The sequence below is a fragment of the Onychomys torridus genome, chromosome 6, assembly GCF_903995425.1.
Source record: "Onychomys torridus chromosome 6, mOncTor1.1, whole genome shotgun sequence".
NCBI classification, from domain to species: Eukaryota; Metazoa; Chordata; class Mammalia; order Rodentia; family Cricetidae; genus Onychomys; species Onychomys torridus.
The window spans coordinates 25,310,736-25,337,623 of record NC_050448.1 but is presented as its reverse complement, the minus strand read 5'-3'; the positions used below and the strand labels follow the sequence as shown (position 1 = coordinate 25,337,623).

The 26,888-nt window shown below is 41.6% G+C and overlaps 1 protein-coding gene and 1 long non-coding RNA gene across 5 annotated transcripts in view; one reads left to right on the top strand and one right to left on the bottom strand.

Moving 5' to 3' along the window:
- Pcdh10 (protocadherin 10) overlaps positions 1–6,041 on the bottom strand; it is a 57,140-nt gene extending 51,099 nt beyond the window's left edge. For all 3 annotated transcript variants that reach the window (XM_036190080.1, XM_036190082.1, XM_036190081.1), the window contains exons 1-3: positions 2,567–6,041; positions 1,010–1,068; positions 391–497 (exon numbers count right to left, since the gene is read on the bottom strand). In XM_036190080.1, coding sequence (XP_036045973.1) covers positions 391–497; positions 1,010–1,068; positions 2,567–5,197 — 2,797 coding nt within the window. In that variant the 5' untranslated portion in view covers positions 5,198–6,041. The remainder of the gene's footprint in view (positions 1–390; positions 498–1,009; positions 1,069–2,566) is intronic.
- Positions 6,042–6,198: 157 nt separating this feature from the next.
- LOC118585827 overlaps positions 6,199–26,888 on the top strand; it is a 69,681-nt gene continuing 48,991 nt past the window's right edge. For both annotated transcript variants that reach the window (XR_004945232.1, XR_004945231.1), the window contains exons 1-2: positions 6,199–6,295; positions 16,163–16,396. This is a non-coding gene — a long non-coding RNA (uncharacterized LOC118585827). The remainder of the gene's footprint in view (positions 6,296–16,162; positions 16,397–26,888) is intronic.

The following is a 26,888-nucleotide window of genomic DNA, read 5'->3' as shown; positions in this document are numbered from 1 at the left end:
ATAGAGTTTGGATTCTAGGGCCCAGTCATGCATTTATTTTCTCTTTCCCTTGTGAAGCTCAGTAAGTTAATTTATCTCAGTTACCTCCTACATAAATAAGTCTAATAATACCCTAACTATTTGAAGACAGGGAACCAGACCAGATGAGAGATATGTGGATACCTCTATATGACTTAAATCCATTAAATAACATTACATAGGGAAGGAATTCTTCATAGATGCAGGTAATTCCTACTCAACATTCCAAAGGGAAGTCACACTTTTCACAATCTTTCCTTTGAGCATACAGTGACCAATAGAAGACCATTACCTAAGCCATCATCTTTTGGAGATGCATTTAAATAAACAGCTACATAATAAGCATTTAGGTTGCTGTTTGATCACACTTACCAGCTGACTGGCCACGATTGGTGACATCATGATCACTGTCTCCCTGTTCACTGTCTCCATGACCACTGTCCTTAGAGCTTACTATATCAGCTTCCTGGAACGCAGAACTAGAAACACAAAAAGGAAAATGTTAGAATGATAGTTAAAAAAAAAAAAAAAGGTAAAGAAACACAGGAAACATTCTTCTGCCACCACATGGTCACAGATGTGTGCTGCAGATTCATGGAATTCTTATGTACCTCTATTTCCACATGAAGCTCATTTTTTTCCACTTAAATCTGGGAGACTTCACAGTCAATTGAATCATCAAACATGTGAAGTTTGGACATTATTCTATGACTGGAGCTAAGTGCATGTCTATGACATGTTCATAGGCTACATGGAACACATGGAAAAGTCACAGAAACTGGAAAAATATTTTATAATTTTATATAAATAAAAGCATTGTATAGCCAACAGCACACAGATAAATAAACTACATACAGGACTTTTCTGCTCTGCCCTAGTTTAAATTCTTTATACATTGTGTCTTTTAACACAAAACAACACACCACTTCCTACTTTTACTATGTACAAAACTGTTTACACACAGTTGTTGAGGATTGCAAAGAGTTCATACCTGTTAACACGGCGAGGTCTGTCAACTAGATAGCTGAGCTCTGCTCGCTGGTGTTTATTCTAGGAAAAAAATAAATAAATAAAGAGCACCAAAATTCAGAGGGCACAATGGTCATTTTCCTTTTGAGAATAAGAACTACATTGGATTTAAGCACTGGTGGACATTTTGATGAATTTACAGGCTTTCCTAAGACCACAGAGTAGTGACTACTGGGTCGGAGCAGGAGAAATGTGTAGAGACATTTGAATCTCCATTTCTTTCTTTCAGCTGTAAAGGCTTAAACAGGAAGAGGAACGCTTGCTGGACCACAGGAAATATGTCTTACTTCAAAGGGAGAATGCAATCAACCTTATAGCTAGGCTTAGCAAACTGTTGTGTCTAGCACAGAATTACCCTAATTGAGTTCTGTGTCTTGTCCTTCCACAGCCTCCAGAGTGTTTAAGTGCATACTGATGGACACAAGAAAAACAGCGCGCTCAATAATCAAAAGTTTGGATATTTTCTCGAATTATTTTGTTGTTTATTTTCAAAAGGTACTTAAGTTACAAATGAGCTGTACAAATATTCATGAAAGTAAGTGAGTTATATCTGAGACTCAAAGTAAGGAGATGCCAAGAAAGACTGCCATAATCCTGCCCCCACCTTCCCCTCAGGAAGCCCTCAGCAAGCTCCACACAGCCCACACGCCTCAGTCCAAACTTTGTTTTACATGGTTCTCCCCGGTCCCCGCCCACCAACTTTTCCACTATGTCTCTGCCTTTTAAAAAGAAATTAGAACTGACAAGCCAGATTCTTTGATGAAGAAAGCCAGCGGTGAGCGATTCCTCAAAAAAACAATGGCAAGGAGGTAAATATGACTGAAACGATATATTTAAGAGACTTGTTCAAGCTTTCAGTTGGTTTACTCTTACAGGGTTCAGTGCCAAAGGGACTTCATTCAAATTCACACTGTGTGGGCATTCGGCTTCAAGAGCTGTGTAAAGCTGTCCAGAACAGAATTGAAGACTTTTTCTTTCAGAGAAGGAACTGGTCACTAAAACATGCAATCCAATTTAGGCAATCATATAGTGTTAAACAATCTATAGCTCACTGGTACACGCGACTGAAAGCAGTGATAAACAAACAAAAATTGAACCAACTTTATTAGTGCCTGGGACAGATGCAAAGAGAAAAAGACCTTTGTCAGGGATAGGAAGCCCCTCCCCCACCCCTCCTTCTTTCTTCAAGATTTTTCTCTTCCGTCCCCCAGGTTTCAAAGAAGGCAGGACTTCAAATATGAGAGGAGGGAGGGAGGAAGCTCCAAGGTGTCAAGGAAGCAAAGCCGCTGGGAATGAAAATAAAAGCAAAGGGGTGGAGCGCAGTCAGGAACAACAGGGAAGTTAGGTTACACTTCACGAGGTGAGAAAAGGTGACCCCATACCCTCGCCTTCCCACAGCCATACAAACCAGCTAACACCCTAAAAATACACAGTGCACGGGAAGAGATACAGGGCCGGGCTAGAGAAGGCTTTCTGATGGAGGAGATGAGAGATGGTGGTTCTTTCGCTTCAGCCTTACCTCGTTGGACAAAATGCTTCCGTTGGAAATGATGTCTGGTTGCTGGTCGCTGTACCCGGTGACGATGGCTCCGCAGGGATTGTGCTCAGCGTCTGTACTCCGGGAAGGGCTGCAGGGCTTCAGGAACATCAGGTCGGTCTTGGCAGACTCCGGTGTGAGGCAGACCTGATAGCAATAGTTCTGGTTGTGATGATGGGAGCCAAAGCTCCCGGACTCTTCCACCGGCACCTGGGCTGGGTTGCTAGGGACATTGGCACTCTGCACCAACATGATATCTGACTTGCTGAGTTTCTTCTTGCGCGCCCGGGCTTGGCGGCCGCAGCAGGTGGAGCCCCCGCTGCCACAGCAGCAGCAGCAGAGGCAGCAATCACTCGCTAGACAAGTATAGATATTGAGTTTTTTCTCTTTTTGACAGCGGACGGCCAACACGATCATGGCCAGCAGAAAGATGAAGGACACTGAGCCCAGCGCGATGATGAGGATGAGTGTGAGGTCCAGGGAAGTTTCCCCGCTGCCAGAGCGGCTGGGGCGCTGGTGCTCCCCTGGCCCTCCGCCTCCGCCCCCGCCCCCGCCCTGGGGCTCCACGGCTCCATCCACCAGCTGAACCACCAGGGTGGCTGTGGAGGACAGGGGTGGCTGCCCGTGGTCGCGCACCTCGATCACCAGCTCATAAGGCCGCTGGGGGTCGCGCTTGGCTGGAACCCGGCGCGCAGTGCGGAGCTCTCCCGTGCGCCAGTCCAGGCGGAATAGGTTCATTTCGTTGCCCCGCACGATGCTGTAGGTGAGCCGGGCGTTCTCGCCGTCGTCCGCGTCCACTGCGGCCACGCGAGTAAGCAGATAGCCCGGCTCTGCAGAGCGCGGCAGCACCTCGCGGGCTGGAGTCCCGTTGCGCCCCGGCAGGGGCGCCACGATGGCGGGGGCGTTGTCGTTCTGATCTACAATCAGGATGTTGACCGTGGCATTGCCTGCCAGAGCCTGGGGGCTGCCGGCGTCCCGGGCTTCCACTTGAAAGCTGAAGTCCTTGATCTGCTCATAGTCAAAGGATCTCAGGGCGTACAAGTAGCCGTTGTCTGAGTTGATGGACACATAGGTGAAGACGCTCATGCCCTGGATCTGGCACTCGAGGATGGAGTAGGTTAATTTGGCATTGGCCCCTTCGTCGCGGTCCGTGGCGCTCACCGCGTAAATGTAGGCTCCCGGCACGTTGTTTTCTGTCACATACACGTCGTAGACCGGCTGGCTGAAGCGCGGCGCATTGTCATTCACATCTGACACTTGAACCTGGATCGACTTACTGGTGGAAAGTGCAGGCTCGCCCCGGTCACGGGCCACCACTGTCAGGGTGTATGAGTCCCCAGCCTCTCGGTCCAAAGGGGCTTCAGTCACGATAGTGTAGTAATTCTTGAAAGAAGACTTGAGGCGGAACGGCACGTCTCCCAGCAGCTCGCACTGCACCTGCCCATTCTCCTCCGAGTCTCGATCGGTCACGCTGAATAGAGCCACCACGGTGCCAGGGGCCGCACCCTCGCTCACTGCCTCTTTCACCGTGCTGAAGCTGATCTCTGGTGCGTTGTCGTTGGCATCCAGGACTCTCACTAGCACCTTGCAGTGTGCAGGCACAGCATTGGGACCCAAATCCTTGGCTTGGACATAGACCTGGTACACTGGGCTCTCTTCATAGTCCAGCTCGCCGCTCACCTCCAGCCGGCCGGTGCGAGGCGACAGTCCAAAGAGCTCTCGAGCCCTGGGCGAAATGTGACTGCTAAATGAGTACACGACCTCGCCGTTCTGGCCTTCATCCGGGTCGGTGGCATTGAGCTGGATCACTAGGGTGCCAGGGGGTGAATTCTCTGGTAGGGACACAGTGTAGACGGGTTGGTCGAACGCCGGCACATTGTCGTTGGAGTCGAGTACTCGGATGGTGAGCAAGGCCGTGCCAGTGCGCTGCTGCTGGGGGGGCAGGCCGGCTCCCCCACCGCCTCCCCCTCCTTCCCCTCCTCCTCCCCCTCCTCCCCCGTCCACCGCGGTCAGCACGTAGCGGTGCACCGCTTGCTGTTCTCGGTCCAGTGGCTTCTCCAGCACCAGCTCGGCGAATCGGTTGCCATCTCCTTGGGTCTGCACGTCTAGCGAGAAGTAGCTATTTGGGGTTATCTCATAGTCTCGCAATGAGTTGGTCCCCACGTCTGGGTCGAAGGCGCTCTCCAAGGGAAAGCGGGTGCCTGGTGTGGCGCTCTCTGAGATCTCCACTGTCAGGTCCGGCTCCGGGAAAGAGGGAGGGTTGTCATTGATGTCCAGCACTTCGATCTCCACTCGGAACAGCTCCAGCGGATTCTCCAGGAAGACCTCCAGGTGCAGGACACAAGAGGGGCTCTGCTTGCAGATCTGCTCGCGGTCTATCTTTTCGTTTACATACAGAACCCCGGTCTCCAGATTGAGGTCCAAGTAAGGGGTCCGTGAGTTGGCCACAGTCTGAAACCTGCGAGCTGAAAGTTTTGTAATGTCCAAGCCCAGATCTTCCGCGATATTCCCCACGAAAGTGCCATGTTCCTGCTCCTCCTGCACTGTATAATGAAGCTGGGAAAAGACTCCGTCCACCATCCAGAGCAAGGCAAAGAATAACAGCACAATCATCTCCAAAGGAAAGGAAGCCGCTCCCCCGTAGCCAGTTAGCCACACGATTACCTCCCCCACCACCAAAAGAAGTAATAATCTCAAAAATATAAATAAAATAGTGTGCTACTTTGGGGGCTTCTGTGGCTATCTTAAATTTTTTATTCCTTTTACTTCATTTTAAAGCTTCCCCAAATCCAGCCTCATTTTTCAATCTTAACGCAGAAAGGGTGACAGATGTCCCCTCTGCTCAGATGTAATCTTCCCACTGACCAATTAATAAAATAACGATAATACAATAGTCAGCCTCCTTTATTCCGACAGTCTTGGCGCAACGCGGCGCTGGCAAATCCCAAGGAGGAAATTTCGATATTTCAAGACTGTCCTAGGTTTGTCTTCTTCCTGATAGGAGGAGAACGTGGAGGAGGAAGAAGAGGAGGAGGAGGACGATGAAGAGAAAGAGAAGGAAGAAGAGATGCTGCCGGCACTGCTGAACATGCCTCTTGATGTCAATGGCTTGCAAGCGCGAGCGGGCTTAAAGACAGCGAGAGAATTCTGTGCCGGAAAAACACGGGTCCGTTCTGCAGCATAAAACTTTCATTCTCTTCATTTCTCCGGGTGGACGTTCCTCTTGACATTTTCTCCCCTCTTTGGCTCTATTTGCATTTCTTGGCTTTCACAGTCCTGTCTGTGTCCTCAACCCAACCGTCCCTAGCTTTGCTGTAAACACAGCGAGCGGTTTCTTTTCTGCTGTTTCCTTCCCAAGCCTCTCCCCTCTAACCTGTCTCTTTTCCTTTCAGTCCATCCTGCCTCCAGCTTCAGCCTCAGAGCCTGTGATCTCGGCTGGCAGTTTCTGAGCTCCGAGCGCTCGGCTTCTCTGTTTTTGCGCAGCGCCCTCATTCTGCCAACCAATCGCTTAGGAGCACCACCCACCGAGCGATTGCTCATTGGCAGAAGTGTCCGTCAAGTATTCACGTCACCAGGCAGCCAGGAGGGGCGGGGCAGAACTCTCGCCTTGGCTGCCTGAGTGAGTGTGAGTGTGAGAGCGAGAACAGCCCGCAGGTCCCGAGGCGCTTGCAGGGGACTCTGCCGCGGAAAGTTCCCAGTCCCCAGCCGCAGGTAATGGGCAGGGAATAAGAGAGGTTCCCCTGTTTGCATCAGCAAATACGAAAACATAACAGCAACAGCTGCGGTAGCCTCTCCAAGGAGCGGGGTTTCCAGTGACGCTAACATTCTTTTTCCTTTAAGGTGTTTTCCCTGCTGCTGGTCGTGGAAAGAAATCACCAAGAAGGGGGGAAAGTTGCCCTGGGGTCGTAGTCAGCAGGGGTTGCCTAATGAAGGGACTCTGGCTGAGATGCGCGCGGACAATTTAAATGCGGACATAAAATGGCATGTGTCAATCAGAGCAGGAGGGTCCGTAGGGGGTGTGGGGGGAGGCTAGAAGGGGCTGAAATGGAAGTGTGGAGGTGAACAACCCCTTCCCCCGCGTAAAGCGGAGGGATTCAGACTGAGGGACGTGGGGTGACAGCTCCTATAGACGGGTAGATGGTTGGACGTCTACCCACCTAACGTCTACCCACAAAATGCTTATTATCTCGTTTGGGGACATGGCTTCGAACTATGATACCCCAGTCGAGGACTGGGGGGCTCCTTTGTAGCTTTTGCATGGGAGCCCGCCATCGTCAAACCCTACTCTAGGGGCACCGGTGCCAGCACCACCCATTGCTGAGAGGCGCTTGCAATATCCCTGCGCCTTGCCTGGCCTCGCGCCAGGCAGCGGTGGGGAGCGCGGGCTTTTATTTTATTTGCCTGATTTCTATTTCAGTTTTTAATTTTTCTTTTACAATTGGCGATCCATCCCCGCCTCCATACTAGAGAGGGTGCGGAGGATCCATGCGCAGCCTGGGGACAGCTCTCTGGAGAATGACCGCGGGGTGGCCGCGAGGGCGGGAGGGGCGGTGAGCCGTGCAGCGGTGCACACGCACCGGGGAATAGAGTGTGCACCGCTGCGGGAATCCACAGACACGTTTGCACATTCCTGGTGCTGGCTCTGGTTCTCGCTGGCCTGGCGTTCAGCTCGGTGCGAGTCCCTGGGGAGCAGCCCCAGGATTCTGAGCGACGCGCTTGACTAGCCGCGGGTGCCCACTCCCGAGGTGCATCCACCCACCCAGGTCTCCTGAAGTTTCAAGGCGGCGCAAACCAACTCTCGGGTGCTGGAGAGTGGGTTTAATGCCTATTCTCCAAGGATAAATATTGAAGTATATGTTTTAATACTAATCAATGTGCTATCACAAGGAATAGGTTGTTTGTTTTCCGGTCCAGCCCCTTAAGTCAAAGACTAGAATGAAAACCCTTGAGGCTTCCTGGTAATGAATGACCCAAGAGTAACGCTACTGGAACCTGAGGGAAGGTTCCTTGTCCACTCTCTAAGGTTTGTTACATTGCCTTCGGGCAAGGAAACAGGAATGCGCGTCGCCACGCGTGATTGACACGGAGGCATGCTCGGAGCAGTCTGGAGAGTCGGTGTCTAACAGCCTGTTCCCCTAGCCCTAGGGGCTCTTGCTGAGAGATGGGTTCTACCTTTAAGCCGGTAGCTGGAAAAGGAGCCAGCAAACATGGCTAAGCCTTTTGCAGCTGCAGTGAATTGACCATTCGCCAAACCCAAGCTCAAACCGCTGCAGTTTAAAATGATTTTAGCGTCACGTCTGCGGCGGAGAACAGAACGGCAGAGCAGAAAAAGGACCTGTGGATCAATGAAAAGGGGCTCGTAGTGTATCCGAATATTAATACACTGTGGCCATCTGTGCTTCCCGCCCCTCCTCCTTCCTTCAGATCTAAAGCGTTAAAATGAATTTTTTTTTCTAGCTCTCAAGCTGACTCACTAGGAACCTAGAGAGCCCTGTTTAAAAAAAAAAAAAAAAAATTAAAACACGACGGTAATGTTTTAATGTGTTTATTTGTACTAACGGAACACTTGTGTGTGTGTGTGTGTGTGTGTGTGTGTGTGTGTGATGTTTACGTGTGAGAGACATGCCGCGGAATGACGGTGCAGAAGCAAACGTGTTGGGGTAGCAGGTTTGCGTCTCCGAAAGGAGCTTGAAGTTTGAGCTGACTTGGGGCGTTTGTACAAAGCCAGCGAGCTTTCCGAGGTGGAGATGAGAACGTGGAGAGATGGCCAGATTTCCCTGTAAATAATCAGTGCATCCACTGTAACACTTGAGCTGCTTTTTTTTCCCTTTTGGTGGCAGCTGTGTTTGAATGAGGACCTTCTCCAGAAACGTGGGTTACAGGCGTCTCCTAGCGGCGAAAGTAGCATAAGGCAAGAGAGATAATTTTGTCCTGGAGCCCGCCTTCGCCTTCGGTAAGGCTTGCCTGTTGGGGGCTCTGCTGGATTTTGCAGGTCACAGAGGCTGGAGTCCTGGCCAGCAACTCAAAGCCAGACTCCTCCACAGGTCTGGCCTCGCTGACTTTTAGTCTCTGAGGAGCCAGCCTCCTCATCACAGGGGTGACAATAAAGTCTTCGTAGCCAAATAAAAGCGATCCAGGGTCTCTGCTTTCCCTGAGAAACTCCATCCAAGGAGATTGCAAGAGCAGTGTTTTCACATCCAACATTTGCAGGTGGGCATTGTAGTAAGGTCTTTGAAAGAAACCAGTCTTGCGATCCTGAACTCGAAAATGGTACTTAACAATTTCCTTTCAAAAGTGCCTTTTGTGCCTAACATGTATGCTTCTGTCTTAGTACCAATGAAGCAGCTACCTTCCCCTTCTACCCTTCCGGATTTTTTTCCTACCCTACTTTGTCCCATTATCTAGTGAAACACAATTATAGACACAGCAGTCTGGGGGAGGGGTGGCTTCTTTGGAGTACAGAGCAGTCAGTATGTGTACTTTGCCCCTGGACTCTGCTTTACTGATGTGCTGTGGGAGAAGCAAGCATGTACATGCAATCTTTCTCCCCTGGCCTCTGTACCTAAAGAGTGCCAGCTGTCTGTGCCACAAAAAAACTGCATGTAAAGATGGGGGGGGGCGGTTAATAATCATAGATTATAAAAATAATGTTTCATGAAAATCCTAGTTTATATGTGAATGTGGTAACACACACACACACATACACACACACACACACACACACACACACACACACACACGGCAGAAAAGGATCTCCAAGAGCATAGTAACTAAACAATAGGGTTGCTTTCTTGTCTTCTGCCTCTTGCTGGAGAAGGCAAGAGAGACAGGTTTTTTAACTAGCTTTTAGATAAATGAGTGTTTGCTGTGATTTAATACAACTCCAAAGCAATGTTTTAAAATCCTCTTATGAGCACTGTGCTCAGAACTTTGAGAGAAAAATCTGAGGATTTTAAATTTTGTAAGAATTGAAAGGAATAGTTTTAAATGCACCAATAAGGGTGGTTTTAAAATGTTAGGTAGCACCAGGATTGAGCTGGATGGTTCCTTGCATGTGCCACTCCTAAGAAGTTCAACCCACAGTATAAATGCCAAGGATCTGGTGTAGCTGCATGTTTTAATGATAACTAAGAAAGGGGTTCTTCTGCACTAGCTTTACACAGCTTAGGGGAAGGCAAGCAAGTCTTCAGGGCTAAGGTCACAGACAAAAGGACAGCTCCATTTACTTGTAGCAAAGGGTGGATGTGGATTAGAGTTTTGGAAATGGTTGGTATTGTATGCTACTAGAGGTGTTTGAGTGACCAGCAACCATGAGGCTTTGAACCCAACAGAGAACAAATCAGTTGTTCTGTATTCTTGGGACGCAGAATGCTAGATATTCCACTAAGTTCTACTGTCTTGATACTCAAATGCTCATTTGTTTAACCTGGTAAGCACTGGTGTGGTTTCACATTGCAGCATCTTTCCATTCATCCAACAGGGCCAGTATTTTGTTAAATGCTAAACAGTGAATTAAAAGCAATGGATGGGCTGATGCAGGCCTCTAATGCAAAATGACAAATTGCACTTAAGCAATACATGAGCAAGAAAATGATTTATGGATTTCTACAATGGTCTGAGCAAATGAAAGCAACATGAATTATACATCCTAATGCTCTAGATATCATTTTCTAATAATACCTTTTCAGTTCAGATACTATACCTTCTTTACTATAAGAGAAATTGATCAGGGATATTTTTAAATTAGGCAATGGATTTTGATAGTGATGCCAAATACATAGAGGTGTATAATTTCTTTTGGTTTCAGAATGGGGGAGTAATGAACACCAAACCAACAATTTTCCAAATCCTGACACATTGTTTTTAGAGGAAGTGAACAGCCTTTTGAACATTGATGCTGTCCTGCCATCTTTCAAAAGGCAAAGCAACAGCTCTAACTTACAATGGCAGTTTTTCATTTGCTGCATGACCCCATTTCTGAAAAATCAGAATTTATTTCCTCACCTCTCCCGTTTCTCTCATTGTACTGGATATTGAAAAGTCTGATTTCTAAATGTCTCTTGGCCTTCCATACTCTTTTTAATCCTATCTTTTCTATACTAAAAGAAATTTATTTAGTGTTTTGAGATTCATGTGAGCTAATGAAATGGTCATTCAGCTTAGTGTGTGTGTGGGGGGGCCTCTTTGTGAACAAAACACTTTTCATGAGCTGCCTCAACTTACCTTAGGAATCAGATAAATTTTTATATGGTACTAGTATTTTGAGCTTGAAAAATGAAAGTATTTAGTTAGATGGCAGTTGTGATGAGAATTGCTTGCAGCTCTTTCATTTAACTCTTTGGAACTTTAGAGTAGGTCTTTCTTGGTGGTGTATACCATTGTCAGTGAAGTAACCTCTTCCGGGTTGCATACTTAACCAAAGGGAGCTGCTAATCACCCAGAGCCCTCAAAAGTCATATTACTAAGCTTCATCTTAATTATCTAGTATCATTAAAGAAAGAAGAAGAAAAAAAGAAGAAAGAAAAAAAAACTAGAAAAAAAAATCCCCTCTGAATCCCAGTCTCTGCCTTTGACAACATTAATAACCACTCTTACTAAAAGATTACTGAAATCAATGATGTGATTAGGATTGTAAATAAGAGCTACAAGACATCAGATTTTAAAAGCCAGCTGCTCCACTAACAGGGAGATGTGTGGATTTTACTGATGGGACCCAGAGGCAGAAATTGAAGCTTCAAACACTAGGGTCGATACAGAACAATTTCAAAAATTAATTGCAAGTCTTGATTAAGTTTATATGAGCAAGAGAGAAATTCAGAAAGAGGCCCCCTCTCTCTCTTCCCTAGTGGCATGACTTCTTATTTGACACAGATAGAAAGCCGACTGAGTCCTAGCTTTTGCTAAGGAAGTATAAATTGTTTTCTTAGGGGAAGCCCCTTGGTCTTATCAATAGAGAATGAGATGACTGGAATTGTGATTGAGGTTACAAGTCATACAACTCTGTTCTTAATCACTTGAAAATAATCTTAGAGATAGGCACCATGGAAATAATATCCAAAGTGGCTTCAGAATTGTATTAATAATTATAATTACAACGAGAAATTACAGCACACAGTAAAATGAATACTTCAATAAAAAGTATCACTGTTTCACTGACTTGTTAGTAAAACTCATAATACCAGGAGACTTGTTTTCTGTGCTATTCTTTCTAAATGGGTTAGTAATGTAGTATATTCTTCAATGCTTTATTCCACTGCAGTTTTGTATGTATTGAGATGAGCGTAACCAATGGTTTTAAGCCCCATGCAAAGCTTTGTGTTCTGATACTTGCTCTCCAGACTCTGGAGCTATACGAATCCCCATCTTTTAGACAAGGCTATAGATCATATGTTAAGCAACACATGAGACTACCATTCAAGTCCAAGCCTTCCAATATTCATGTTCAGGCTCATTTTACTATCTCGTGATATTGGAAATTTATTGATATTTGAAGCATGGTCTCACTTTGTTGCACTGACTGCCTGGAACTCATTAAGCAGAGGAGGCTACACTCAAACTCTTCCTGTCTCTGCCTTCTGAGTGCTGGGATCAAAGGAAAGTGCCCATCTGTGTGGGTGAACTTAATGGAGAAAATGAAAAGAAGTGATTGGATGTAGTTATGCAAACATTCACGCCTTGAACCCATATTGGTTCTGATCCCGTCAAGTAGAACAGCTAGTGCATCACTGAATTTACTCGTGAGGAATTCAAGGAGCTTTTTCTTTTTTATCTTTTCTTTTAAATTTTATCACCGAATCAAACTTGAACATGTTTTCTCAAAGAGAAAGGGATTGTAAGCAGTCACCTTCTTGTGAGTTATGTCTGCCATGGAAATCATAGATTTTAGTGAAGATGCGTGGAATTGGTAAAGCAAATGTGTTCAAAAGAAAGCCATCTCTGGCACATCTGTTATTAGAAATTACCAGGTTGACCAATGACCTTGGAAGCATTTTTTGCTCTCAGTTCACCAGAGGTTAAAACAAAAGGAAAACAAGAGATCCACAAGCTTAAACAGTGCAAATACTCTTGTTAATTGTGTATGCATTTGTGACCTAGTCTTTAATTTAAAAATGAAAATGCATTTTGTTAAGAAACATTCATGCTTTATTTTACAGAAATTTCCTCAATTGTGCTTTGAAATTTTTTAGTCTGAAAATTTTGAAAATTAAGTGTTTATTTGAAAATTTCAAAACTTATGCAGGAAAATAAAATGAAGCATTCTCAAATTTTGGGGAAAAAAGTAATCAAAAGAAGACAGTTTTGATGATACAGTCATAGTATGTGGCATTTCTAGTCATTTTCTTTGTATGAACTAACAAAAATAAAGTATCATGTTTTCTTTAAAATTATATTCAGTAATTCAGACTATAAACAACGTGGGTTCTTGACTCAGTAATGCATCTTCTCAGTACTGATGATCTCTCAGCTGTGGCAGGAGATGATGTAGCACATTACAAAGACCCAAGCCTCAGGAATTGAAACAAGTTAGGCACAGTCCCTTGCTTCTTCAAATGCTTGCATTTTACCAAACTACTTAACTCCTTTGAAGTCCTTTCAAAATATCTTTCCTTCCAAATTCCTATGAAAATGTGATGCTATATTAACCTTGATGTGAGGTTTAATCTGAAATGACACATGTAAGTACTTGCAAAGGCCCAGAGAAGAGACCCAATATATGTTATTAGTACATAATAACATATGTTTTAAATTGAGTAGCCCACTTGCTGATATTTACTGTGAAAAATTGTCATTGATTTTTCCAAGGTTTTATTTCTTTATCTGACAGAAACTATTCACTAAAAAGGCACAAAAACTGTTTTACATTGTGCACATTTCACAGGAAATTATAATATGATTTTGAAAACTGCATGCAAATAGATGAAGAAGTCTATGCTAATTAAATATAAGCTTCAAACCATGAAAATCAATTAGAAGCCTCTTCCAACATCATATTTGCCGTATTTTGTATTTATATTGCTTTCCTCAGGAAAAAAATAAAATTCTCCTTAGGTTTAAATTTAGACAATGAAGCTGATAGAATATGCATTAAAATATTTGTTTTGAAAGGGAGACAGTTAATTATTGAATTAAAATATTTTATTTTACTCAAATTTTTTGACATTTTAGTATTACAGTACTATACTCTTGTTTAATATTCATTATTTTCTAATTCTTTTGTTGACCAGTACTTAAAATTGTTAAAATTAAAAACAAATTGGTCATAAAAAGAACCTGATAAAACCCAAGTTCAAAAGGAGGCCTATTTCTCTTCTTCAAAATGCTGATGCCTCTGGCTTTCTTTTTTTGGCATTGCCTTACCGTTTTCTGGATGCTACTGAACATATTAGCATTCCATTTCACTGCACCATACAGCCAGAGAAACAAAGACTCAAAATATGCACTGACGCTAATGTTATGAAAATTCTTAGTACTAAATGAGAATTAGTCATGAATATATATGTCTCAAAGACTCCACAATCAGTGTGATAAATTATATATATTTGTATAAGAGTTGGGAAATATTAATAATGAGAAAAATAAAAACTAATGACTATCAACACTGTATGTAAACAAAGATTGAACACAATAAATCAACCAGATATTTCTTGAGAAGAGCATCTTTTGTGTTCAAATAAAAGGAATCAGGTTGATGCCACTTGCACCATAGGAAGTAACAGTAGAAATAGCAGCAAGCTTTTCTGGAGAGATCACTACAATGAGCTAGTCCTTCACATGAGGCAATATCCTAACTTTGGACCCAGTTCCTTACCTCTATATCAGCCATTCTCAATTGTGCCTCTTTGGGTTTATCCCTTCCCCAAACCCAACTCTTAATCCGACCAAATATAATGTCAAGGGTGATAGGTAAGATTCTTGTTCAGAACACACTGATTATTGGTTTTGGTGCACTGTGGATTAAAAGCTAACATTCTGTTTTAAGATTCTGACAGAAATCTGAGATTACTTCCTGTTCATGGGTTTATCTGTGGTGTTTGGCTACTGTTGCTAATTTAGTAGCAAAGTGACAATTGCTGACTTTCCAAAAATATGTTGTTTCCCTTTTCTGTCATAATATGCAGAGAAGCATGGAAACTGGACAGTATGAGAGAGAGAGGGAGGGGGAAGGGGAGAGAGAGGGGAAGAAGGAGATAGAGAGGGAGGGAGGGAGGGAGAGAGAGAGAAAGAATTGTTAATAACTACAGACACCAAGGAGCATTCACCTAGATACAGGTTTACTGAATTATTGGATAGTTAACTTTTTAACATCTACAATTCTTCATATTAAAAGATAGTTTTGAATATTACAATCAATTTTACAAGCTGTGTTTTTTCTAAAAATGCATATTTGGTAAGGGGTTTTATAAGTTAGTGGTTTCAAATAAACCTCATCTAAGCTTAAAAAAAAAAAAACGCAGCTCACAAGTATATTAAAAAACAAGTCATCTCTGTCTTTTTAAAAGGTTTATTTTAATTGTATGTATCTTCACTATATGCATGCAGTGCCCATGGAAGCCAGAAGAGGGTGTTGGATCCCCTGAAACTGGAGTTACAGATGATTGTATTATAATTTTTAAACATGGAGCTGGGTTAACTTATGAAGAAACTTTAATTGGCGTAGTCTACTCAAAGCAATGTTTGGGACTGCAAATATTGTGCAGAAGTGCACAGGCTCCCTTTGAGCTTCCATGTTCTTCATGTTCCTGAAAGGAAATGTTTTCAGTTTGAAAGGGCCGTACACACACACACACACACACACACACACACACACACACACGTGTGCAACACAATACAGTTCTATTGGTATGATGAACACTGACAGCATCTTTATTTTGTGACCACCAGAGCAATATAGTTGATCATTTAGATATTATAAAGCTTGATTTGTTTTTAATTTAATGTGCATTGGTGTTTTCTCTGTATGTATGTCTGTATGAGGGTGTTGTTTCCTCTGGAAGGTTGCAGACAATTCTGAGCCACTAGGTACATGCTGGGAATTGAACCCAGGTCATCTAGAAGAGCAGCCAGTGTTCATAACTGCTGAGACATCTCTCTAGCATGAAGCTTGGCTATTCTTATCTCTATAGTTAAGCTATGATTGTTTATGCTCTCAAGATAAAAAAGTAACCCTGAAAAAAAAAGTAACACTGAAAGTTTATCTGTGGATAGTCTGGGTTATAAGAAGAATGCAAGTGTTTAGGTGAAAAATAAACACATATATTAAAATGCTTTTGGAAAAGAAACTTCATTTATGCTACGTTTTAACCATAAAGTATAAATATATCTGTCAAACATAATAAATTATACAAATTCAGATATTCCCACTTGTCCAAGTTTGTTGATTTTAGTAGAGAACTTCAGAATATTGTGGAAAGAATGGCTTAGGTTTTATTTAGTAGAACATGAACAAATGAATTCCAGATAGGTTTGACCACCAATTAAACTTTATAACTATAGAACAGGTAAATGTTTATAGTATTAAACATTACAAAATCTCAGGCACATTTCTTAAACCCAGGCTTAACCTTGTGTCTTTCACAGCTACTCTGGAAAACAAGAAGAGAAACCAACCCAAACCCAACCAAAACACAAAAGTATGTGAAATCCTTACAGCAGAAATGATGAGCATTTCTGATAAGAGCTACCGAATGAAGAGTAGTGCTGTCCCTGGAATCACTTCTGGATCATCCTTCTCACCTGATGCTGCCCACCTTGGAGAATGAGGGAGATTCAGAAAAGAGAACTGGTCTCACAGTTTGGAATTCTCCCTTGAAAGTAGGTCACTTTATACCTTAATACAGAAGAGTGGGGTGAAACTGTTAGTTTTTTTTTTTTTTTTTAACTTTTTTCAACATAGTTTTGCTTCTTTTTTGATGAACAACTTTGTTATGTGTCAATTCCTTGCACATATGTTCATGGGTGCTGGGGTCCCAGAAAGGCTAGAGTTAAATTGATGTTAACAGCAAGTGGATTCTCACCCTCCATGGAGAGAAGCTCTGGGAAATGGAGGTTGATGTTTTGGATGTCTGAGTGGTTTTGGCCAAGTTGTCTGTTGATTGGAAATCTCAAGAACTGAATTTTCCTGGGGATCTGTTGCTTATTCTTTCTTTGATTGAAATATGTTTATCTATGATTAAGACACATATGATTATGTACATGTCATAAGTGCTGTAGATGAAGACAATGTTTAAGCAAGAACATATAACTTGATTACTTAAGGAACTTCATTAATCTTTATCATCATTAGCATTATCATAAACATGTTGGGAATCAGAAATATATCATAATTATTTTAATAGTATGGCAGAATCAAGCTATGCTAATATGAGAACACCAGAATTAGAAATTAGATTATTTTTTTACTACAAAGAAAAAAATCCCCTTCCTTCTTTCTCAAAATTTGTAGTTTGAATTTAGCTCAGGGTTCTTGGGGTGTGTGTCAGAGGCAGAGCACAAAGAGTTTACTCTAAACTTTCTCAAAGGTATCAGGCTTCAAGATGGTAAGTCAGTAGATATTGTGTTATTATAAAGAGTCAACCAAATGTAATATTTTATGCTCAAAATAAGGGAATGCTAAAGAGCTTAAGATATGGTTTGACTTTTAGATTGCTAACTGTAAGAACACTTTAATTTATATCTTTGTTCTCAAATTGAATCCATAAATATGAAGACAAATTTGACATGTCAAAAAGGAATGTAATAAGTCGTAAAAGGTTTTTAGTTTAATACTCATGAATTAGATAAGAAATGATAAACTTTGGGCATTTAACATCTGCTTCATGTTATTGTGGTGGTGTCTTAAATAACTGCTGTTCACCCTGTCTCTTTCGAGTGTTCTTATGTTTGGGTGCATTTGTGAAACTGCTCCTAGATGAGATGGTGGTACTATAGTTCAGTGAGTTGTAGATGGCAGTATACATATCAAAATTGCATGTGTTACAGCACATGGACATCTATGTTTTCCCTGTTGGTTAACCATTTTATTTATTTCACTTGGGTTTGGGTTTTAACCCAGGACTTAATATAAGCTAAGAATATACTTTGATCTACAACCTCAGCCCTGATTGGCAACTGTATACTTACTATTATTGTAGATCTTGCCTTATAACATTAACTCATCAAAAAAAGAAGAACAAAGATAAGAAAATGAACAAGAGAAAGAGAGAGAGAAAGAGAAATTGGCCACACACAGTTTGTGTGTTACTGAGATATTTTAAATATCAGTTTTTTTGAAAGAAGCATTTTTAGGAGCCTTTACTAAATACTTTTGAAAGTCAATATACATATATCAGAAAAGGCATATTCATCTGTCAGCAGACCTAATACTAAGAGAATTTAAAGCAATCATACATCATCAGTGGCAGTTTCTTATCCTGTCTGGGACACTGTTTTAAAGTTACAATCAACTGTGACTTGGTTGGTCATTTGTAATAGCACAGTCCCTACTGATTTATTATCCTGTAGTCTGCTACCTCTAAAAAAAAGTTAGGAACACACTTTCTGCTCTCTGTCCCCAGCACACATGTTGAGAACTTCACAATAATAAAGTTACACAATGTAAAGGCACAGAATAACTGTGAGATGATGCCTGAAAACTACAGGGTGGCATCCCCAGAGGTTAAGGTCAACAATTGAAAGAGTGCATGGCGCCTGTGTCCTTCTAGATCACAGAACATGTGCAAAGGTCTCATGAAAGCAAATGGGAGACAGATGGACAGGAAACAGGCAGCAATGGGTGAGATTCAGATACACACATTAAATTATATGTCCTGATCCTGAGTTCCTCCCCCATACTAAACAATACGAAAGGTCTCACTTCACTCTCCCATATACTGAGGTCCATCCACCTACTCCCAGCTCTTTGTGCTTGCAAGACAATGGGAGAACTTTCCTCACAGGATTGCACACTATTGTCTCTGATAAGTAAGCAGTATTTTTGTTTTTAATTTGTGTCTTCTTAAATGAGTTTTTGTTTGTTTGTTTGTTTTGTGATTTGTCTTCCCTGTAATTTGTTTTTCCATTTTAACACATTCAATGAATTAAATTTTTAATTTTAAGCTCGTTTTTGGCTTATGATTTTCAAATAGATATCTGTTTGCTTTTTCATTATGTGTGTATGTGCAAGGAGTATGTTACTAGTGGCATGTACATAGCAGTTGTTAGTATATATGCATGTATGTGTAGTATGCATATGTGGTGTATGTATGTGTATACATAGCCCTATGTGTGTGTGCAGAGGCCAGAGGAGAATGTCAGTTGTTCTGTTCTGTCGGTATCCACAATTAGTCCCCCTTGGTAAGGTCTCTCACTGAGCCTGGAGTTCACTGATACACTAGATTAACTGGCTAGCAAATTAATGGGATCTACCTGTCATTACCTCACAGTTCTGGGCTTATAGGCGAACTGGCCTTTCCAGACTTTTACATGGGTTCTAGGCGTCTGAACTGAATTCCTAATGTTTGCCCAGCACATATTCATACCCGATGAATACCGACCACTCCACCGTACATTTATTTTTATTTTATTGTTTTATTTTATTTTATTTTACATTCAAACCACTTTTTCCCCTCCCTCCTTTCCTCCCGAAACCCCACCACCACCACCAACCTCCCTTCTACTGCCTCATCCACACTTCCTCCCTCTCCATTCAGATGAGGTACTGTCTACCTTGGGAATCCACACAGCGCGGCATATCAGGGACCAAGCTCCTCCCCCTGCATCAAGGCTGAACAAGGCATCCCACCATAAGGAATAGGTTCCTAAGACCCAGTTCATGCATCAGAGACAGGTACTGGTCCCATTGCTAGGGTCCCCACAAAAGACCAAGCTACACAACTGTCACCCAGATGCAGACAGAGGGCCTAGGTTGGTCCTGTGCCAGCCCCCTAGCTGTCCACCCAGAGCCTGCACGAGTTCCCACAAGCTCAAGTTCTGTGGGTTTTCCTGTCATGAACTTGATGCCCCTTGCTCATATAATCCCTCTACCCTCTCTTCAACTGGAGTCTTGGAGCTTGGTCCAGTGCTAGGCTGTGGATCACTGCATCTGCTTCCATCAGGTACTGGATGAAGGCTCTATGATGACAGTTAGGGTAGTAACCAATCTGATTACAGGAAAAGGCCAGTTCAGAAGCCCACCCTCTCCACTATTGCTAGGAGTCTTAGCTGGGGTCATCTTTGTTATTTCCTTGGAGTTTTGCTGGCACCAGCTCTTTCCCTAACCCCATAATGGCCCCCTCTATTTTTCTATAATATTCAAGGATCCAGCCTTAAATTTACGCAATTCCAGGGGCCTAGGCGAGACACTAGCTACCATGGGCACAGGAATGCATCCAGTTGCTCAGAGCTCTTTTGTTCAATTCGTTTATTTGTCAGTCGTCAGTCACCATCATTCAATCATTAGTTCAACTCTCTCAAATTTGTTCATTTCTTAATTCCCCCAATTCCTGATTTCTCTAAATTTTTTTAGTTCCAATTCTCTTAGTTTCCCTAGTTCCAATTCTCTTAATTCTCTTCAATTCTTAGTTCCCTCAATCCTTAGTTTCCTCCATTCCTAGTTCCCTCAATTCTCACCCCCTTCTCCGGGGATGGGGGGGGGGTGAGGGGGTGGGGATGGGGGAGTGGTTTACATCCTGTCCTAAACAGTAACACTTCATGTTTTGTAGACAGCACAAGATTGTAGGGGTCCCTGCTAGAGGCTTTCTGGCAATTTCATTTGCAACTCAAAAGGGGAAAGATAAGAGTGGAGTCAGTTAGCAGTTGAAATAAATCAGAAAAGGAATTTGTATGCTAGAAATATGTCCTTACTGTGGTTAGGTGAAGGCATTATGAGTCTATCATAAATGTGTTCAACTATAAACTTATAGGTGATGGGGTAGGAAAAGTCTCTAGGTCACTAAAAGTTAAAACTGTCACTTTTTTCCTCTGCCTCCAGTTTCCTGACAGGGCAGGAGAAGAGTACTGCTTGCTAGGCAATCTGCATCACAGCTTGAAAGCCTGGTAAGAGGAAAGCCCTTTTTGATCTAAGAGCTTCTCTTGGGCAGAGAGAAGGAGAGAGAGAGAGAGAGAGAGAGAGAGAGAGAGAGAGAGAGAGAGAGAGAGAGAGAGAGAGAGAGAGAGAAGAGAGAGAGCACCTTGATTTCCTTGATTTGCACAAGAAACAAAGCTTGTTCATCTAGTGGGCAGGCATTTGGCCTGTGAGACAGGTAATCTCAGAAAGGACATTTTATCTTAGTTTCAGAGGTTTTCAGGCGTCTAACAGATGGCCTGGTAGCTATCTGCTCCTTGCTTGTCTTTTAAGGCTTTGTTTGGGGTTGATTCTATCTTAGGATGTAGCTCAAGGAGGGTATTTGCAAAAGGCAGATATTCAAAACATATGCTAAAGAGGGGGCCTGGAGCTTAGAGGCAGAAGGTTCTGTGTAAGTGACTATACAGGTGTTTTGAAAGGGAGGTCCACACACACACACACACACACACACATACACACACACACACACACACACACACACACACACACACATTTTAGGAGAATTATGAGCACAAGGAATTCATAGCAAAGCACAACTGAATATTAAGCTGCATAACACCAGTAGTTCTTGCTGATTGGCTTCCCACTCGACTGACACTTGGGTTTGTCAAGGTATAGCTTATAATATATAGCTGGATTTCTATTTCATATTCCTGTGGCTTGCCACACTCTAGCAAGATTTCTCTTTTATTTATTACTCTCTTCCTTCATCCTGCTCCCAACTCAACCATCCTCATCCCTCATGTTCTCATCCCCTCATTCCCTCCCCACTACTCACCCCTCCCATGCCCCCAGTTTACCCACGACATCTTATCTATTTCCTCTTCCAAGGGAGATCTATATGTCCCTCTTAGGGTTCTCCTTGTTACCTTGCTTCTCTGGGACTGGGGATTAGAGCCTGGTTATCCTGTGCTTTGCATCTAATATCCACTTATGGGTGAGTACATACCATGCTTGTTTTTCTGGGTCTGGGTTACTTCACTCAGAATGATTTTTCTAGTTCCATTCATTTGCCTGCAGATTTCAGGATGTCATTATTTTTTGTTTTTGTTTTCCCTTACCGAGTAATATTCCATTTCTTTTATCCACATTTTCTTTATCCATTATTCTGTTGAGGGGCATCTAGGTTGCTTCCAGGTTCTGACTATTATGAATAATGCTGATATGAACATAGTAAAGCAAGTGTCCTTATGGTATGGTTGAGCATCCTTTGGGTATATGCCCAAGAATGGTATCACTGTGTCTTGAGGTAAATTGATTCTCAGTTTTCTGAGAAGCCACCATATTGATTTCCAAAGTTACTGTACAAGTTTGCACTCCCACTAGCAGTGGAGGAGTGTTCCCCATGCTCCACAACCTCTCCAATATAGACAGTCATTAACATTTTTAATCTTGGCCATTCTGACAGATAAAATGGTATCTCAGATTAAATTTATTTTAGGTGATACCTAAAATTATAAAAATTGTAAGTATTTATAGACTATGAAGTGAGGATATGAATTTTTAATGTCTAAATTGGGCTAAAAACATCTAGTTACTCAACAAATTGTTCTTTTTTTATAGCAACATGTTCCCCTTCCAGCTTTTTGAGATATGCAGCATATTGTTGGAATTATATTCTGTGCATGCTGCCTTTCAAGCTGTGTCATTTGCTTATCATCATGGGCAAATACACGAACCTTACTAATTCTAATGTGTAATAGGCGTACTATAAAGATACCTAAATGGGAATGCTTGCTTAAGTTACGATTTGCTGGTTTTCACAGCCATTAGAGACTCTCAAAACTTGTGTATTTCATGAGCACTTTAAAAACGATCTATTTTTAAATTCTATGTTATAATTCTGCCACATGTAGAGGTCTTGACTATGCTTCAGTGTTTAGAGTTTAAGGTAAATGTAGTCTTTGTGAGAAGTAATTCCCAGAACAATAACAACTAACCCCTGGACCTATGTGAAATATTCTACAATGCTGATTAGGACTTTGTTAAGTGTGAGAGGATGAAGAATCTCAGATCCAAGTCCTCATTAAATTAGGCATCTTTATTCTCCCTAATAGTGTTCACTAAATACTTCTCCTTCTGATCTACTGTACTTGTAATTACCATCAGAATCCTTTTGGTTTTAGACCATCAACACAAAAGGTAAGTAGGTCATCAGATGATATCTGAAATCTTGGCAGAGATTTTCCTGCTCTGCTGTGACCCACCTAACTGATATCTTCCTAACATATTTGAAAAGTGCCTTGACATATAACTTTCTTTTGTTTAGTTCAGTATAAAACTTAATTAAACCCTTCCACATTGGATCATGTTATTTGAGGCATCCTGATCCATATTCTTTAAGTCACTCCTATTAGCTCAAGAAGAAATCCTTACTCCATATAAATAAGAACTGTTTTGCACCAACAGCTTTTAGAGACATAAACCAAGTTCACATACATTGAGTCAAGTTCAATTTATAAGTAAAGTGAAGACAGAAAAATTAGATAAAATAGAAGATCATCTCAAACTCTCTTTGAGTTGGAGATATCTATCGGCCAAGGATTTAGTTGTTCCTGTCTTTGAGGGATATCCCTAAGTCAAGCAACAAGGGTGCTGTTTTTGCATAGAAAATGGATATTATACCCAAAGTTACCACATTCTCACTGCAAGTTACTCTAAAAAGCATTTATACATAGCAGGCTGTGACATCAGTCTTTCCCTCTACTCATGCCCAGATTAAGGAAATGTGGACACTGTAATACAAGTACAGCTGAGTTATTTTGCATATATGGTTATATCCTAGGGAAAATATCATCTCATTAGGTGGTACCTCCATGAGTCTGTAATAGAAATGCAGACATCAAGACCTTCACAATTAGGAACACATAGTTCTATATTGTGGAAAATAAAATTATAAACATGTAATTCAATTTGAAATAAATAATGGCAAGCCATTTGATTGGTGAATTTATTATTTCTGCAAATATACATATATATATTCAATATTGCCAAAGTCCTTGATACATTAATGAACAATGCTTTGCCTTTGTGAGTGTATGTTTGAACAGATGGGGGAAAAAATTAAGTCTGCTCACTAAATAAATGAGATAGTTTCCTAAAAGGTAAAATGTGCTATGAAGTACTGAAAATTTAGGTAAAAGGAATATGTGAACATAAAATTAAGTACTTCTGGGTGCAAAAGAGATGGGTAAATAATAAAAAGCAATTGTGGAGACTAAATTTGAGATCCCGTATAACAAGCTAGACATCCTGCACACACCTGTAACACCAACTCCAAGAGAGTCTGAAAGAAATTGGCTAGCTCCAGGCACAGCTAATAAAATGCAGGTCCCAGGTTCAGAAAGAGATCTGCATTAAAGGAGTAGCCACATGGTGATGGAGGGGGACAACTGATGCCCTCTCCAAGCCTCTCAGCCCACGAACACATGTGTACAGATAAGTACACCTGAGCATACACACACACACCACATACACACTCACACATATGCACACACACATACACACACACTAACACACATATACACATACATATACACACACTTACACATATATACACGCATACTAACACACATACACACACATACATATACACACACACACACATACACACATGTAGGTGGAGTTTTCTTGTCCTGACCCCTTGCTCCCAAATAACCAGCAGCTGCTTCCCGAATAACTGACCCAGAGAATTAATATAAATTATAAATGATCAGCAGATAGCTCAGGCTTGTTGCTAGCCAACTCTTAACATTTAAATTAACCCATATTTCTTATCTGTATTTGCCACATAGCTCATGACTTACCTCATTTCCTATATGTGCTGCTTCCTCTGCAGCTGGCTGGCATCTCCTTCGACTCCACCCTTCTTCCCATCGTTGTCCTAGTTTGATCGTCTCACCTATAATTCCTGCATGGCTGCTGCGCAATGACCTTATTATTAAACCAACCCAAGTGACAAATCTTGACAGTATACAAAAGGATTATTCCACAGCATGTGTGCGCGTGTGTGCGCGCACACACACTCACGCACACATACACACACACAAATACACAGAGGAAGAGAGAGAGACAGAGACAGAGAGACAGAGACAGAGAGAGAGTGACAGAGAGAGAGAGAGAGAGAGAGAGAGAGAGAGAGAGAGAGAGAGATTTAAAAGTTAAAGGACTTCTACATTTCTGAGGGTGACCAACATTAAGATGAGGTTTAGAGAAAAACAAGTAAACAATGATTTCCTCTGAAAAAAGAAAAACATACATTAGGAGACAGATATGATACTGGCTTTTTGTTGTTGTTTGTTTGTTTTAGTATTTCCTCCATGAGTTTATTTAAGATTGATTTCTCATTAGACAGTAAATTGAATGTTCTCCCACCAGACATTTTGCCCCAAACACAGAAATTATGGGAGAACCATGGAAATAACCATGTCATTCTGATAACAAAAAGGCTTTTAAAAGAAAAAAATAGGACTGTCTAGATATAGAATAGGCTTTCAAATTTTTTTTAGCATACTTTTATTTTTAGCAGAAACATAAGGTAGTTTTTCAGAATGCATCTGGGGACGCAAAACATTGATTTAGGGAGTTGAGTATGTAACAGGGAGGGATCTTTCAAGGCTTCCATGTTTACCTTAACAAAACACTTAGACAATAAGTTAGTAGTAAAGGAATTAAAAGATAAGGAGAATCTAGTCATTGTTTGATCAAATGAATTTCATGGAGAACTGGCACTAAGCAGTGTCGTTATCCCACTCTAAGTGGCATTGATTGTCTCTTGCCAAAACCTGATTTTCAGTCTACTGGGAATAAAAAGACTTACAGATGTGGCCACATGTTGATATGATAGGCACTCCTAGAAAAGGCTGTGTGATAGGAGTGCTCCCTGTATATGCTTGGTAAGGTTTCTCTTGTTTCAGTTAACTCTGTAATAAGTAAGTGGTGGTCTTAGAAGAAGCCAAGGTCTATGCAAGCAAAATCTATAATTACAAAGAACTCACTCCTCTTTGCTCTGTTCCATAAAATTTTATTTTGCTGATATGTCAACATTTTACCAGCGTATTTGTCACCTAAGCTAACTTATTCGCTTACTAATCTTATGCATTTTTGACACAACCTCCCCCCGCCACACACACACAGGCACTATGGAATAAACACCTATCTACCTAAGTCATTGTGCTGTTTACAGATAATCTTTTATTGATTAAAAAATAAATATTCTAAACAGACAAGTTCCAAATCTGTGCTACATAGTAAGAGCATGTCTTGATAATTGAAAGACTCTCCTAGGAAAAATAAAATGGTTCTAGTGTCAGCATGAATACACACATATAGGAATTCCTGGTTTATAATGGAATACAAATTAACAGCAGAAAGACGGATGTTAGTGAGGCCATGGAAAGAAATATAGCTACATGTGATTCATCTGCATGCTACACTGGTGATGTCATGACTATGCTGTGAGACTGATATAGGAAGGATTTATATCTTGTTGCTTGTCCTTTTTATATAGGGTACAAATATTTTTATATATTTTAGAATGAATTCAACACACCCATCTCCATTTATACATACATAGAAGGGTGTCCATTAATAGTCATGATTTCAGTACATTGGGAGATCCTTAATTATTTTACAATTATTTGTAAAGAAGGATTACCTCAATTACTTTTCTCCTTGACTGTGCTAGATTTATCATTAGAGATTGTACTTAATTTTTGTTTTAATTTTTGAGATTATAATATAATTACATCATTCCTCCTCTTTCTTTTCTTCAAACCCTTCCTTATATTCTTTGCTCTTTTGCAAGTTCATGGTCTCTTTTCATTAATTGCTGTTATATGTACACACACACACACACATACACACACACACACATAGGTGTATATGTGTATATACATAGGTATATACACCTGTTTGTGTGTGTGTGTGTGTGTGTGTGGTGTGTTTGTGTGTGAGCTTATCAGGCTCAAGCTGTATAATGTTATTCATTTGTATGTTTTCAGGTGTGATCATCTGTATTGAATCTTTTTTTTTTAAGAAATCACACTTCATGGTAGTTACCATGCTCAAAAGTAATTGTCCAACACAAAAACTGAGGATATTTTTATAGAGTTTTGACCCTTTTTGACTTGTATGGGTGTTTTTGTCTTATTGTTCAAATGTTTTGGTTTACATTTTTGAATTTTTTTTTTCTTCTTGGCTTGTGTGTGTGCATGTTTCTTGATGCTTTTGTTTGTTTGTTTT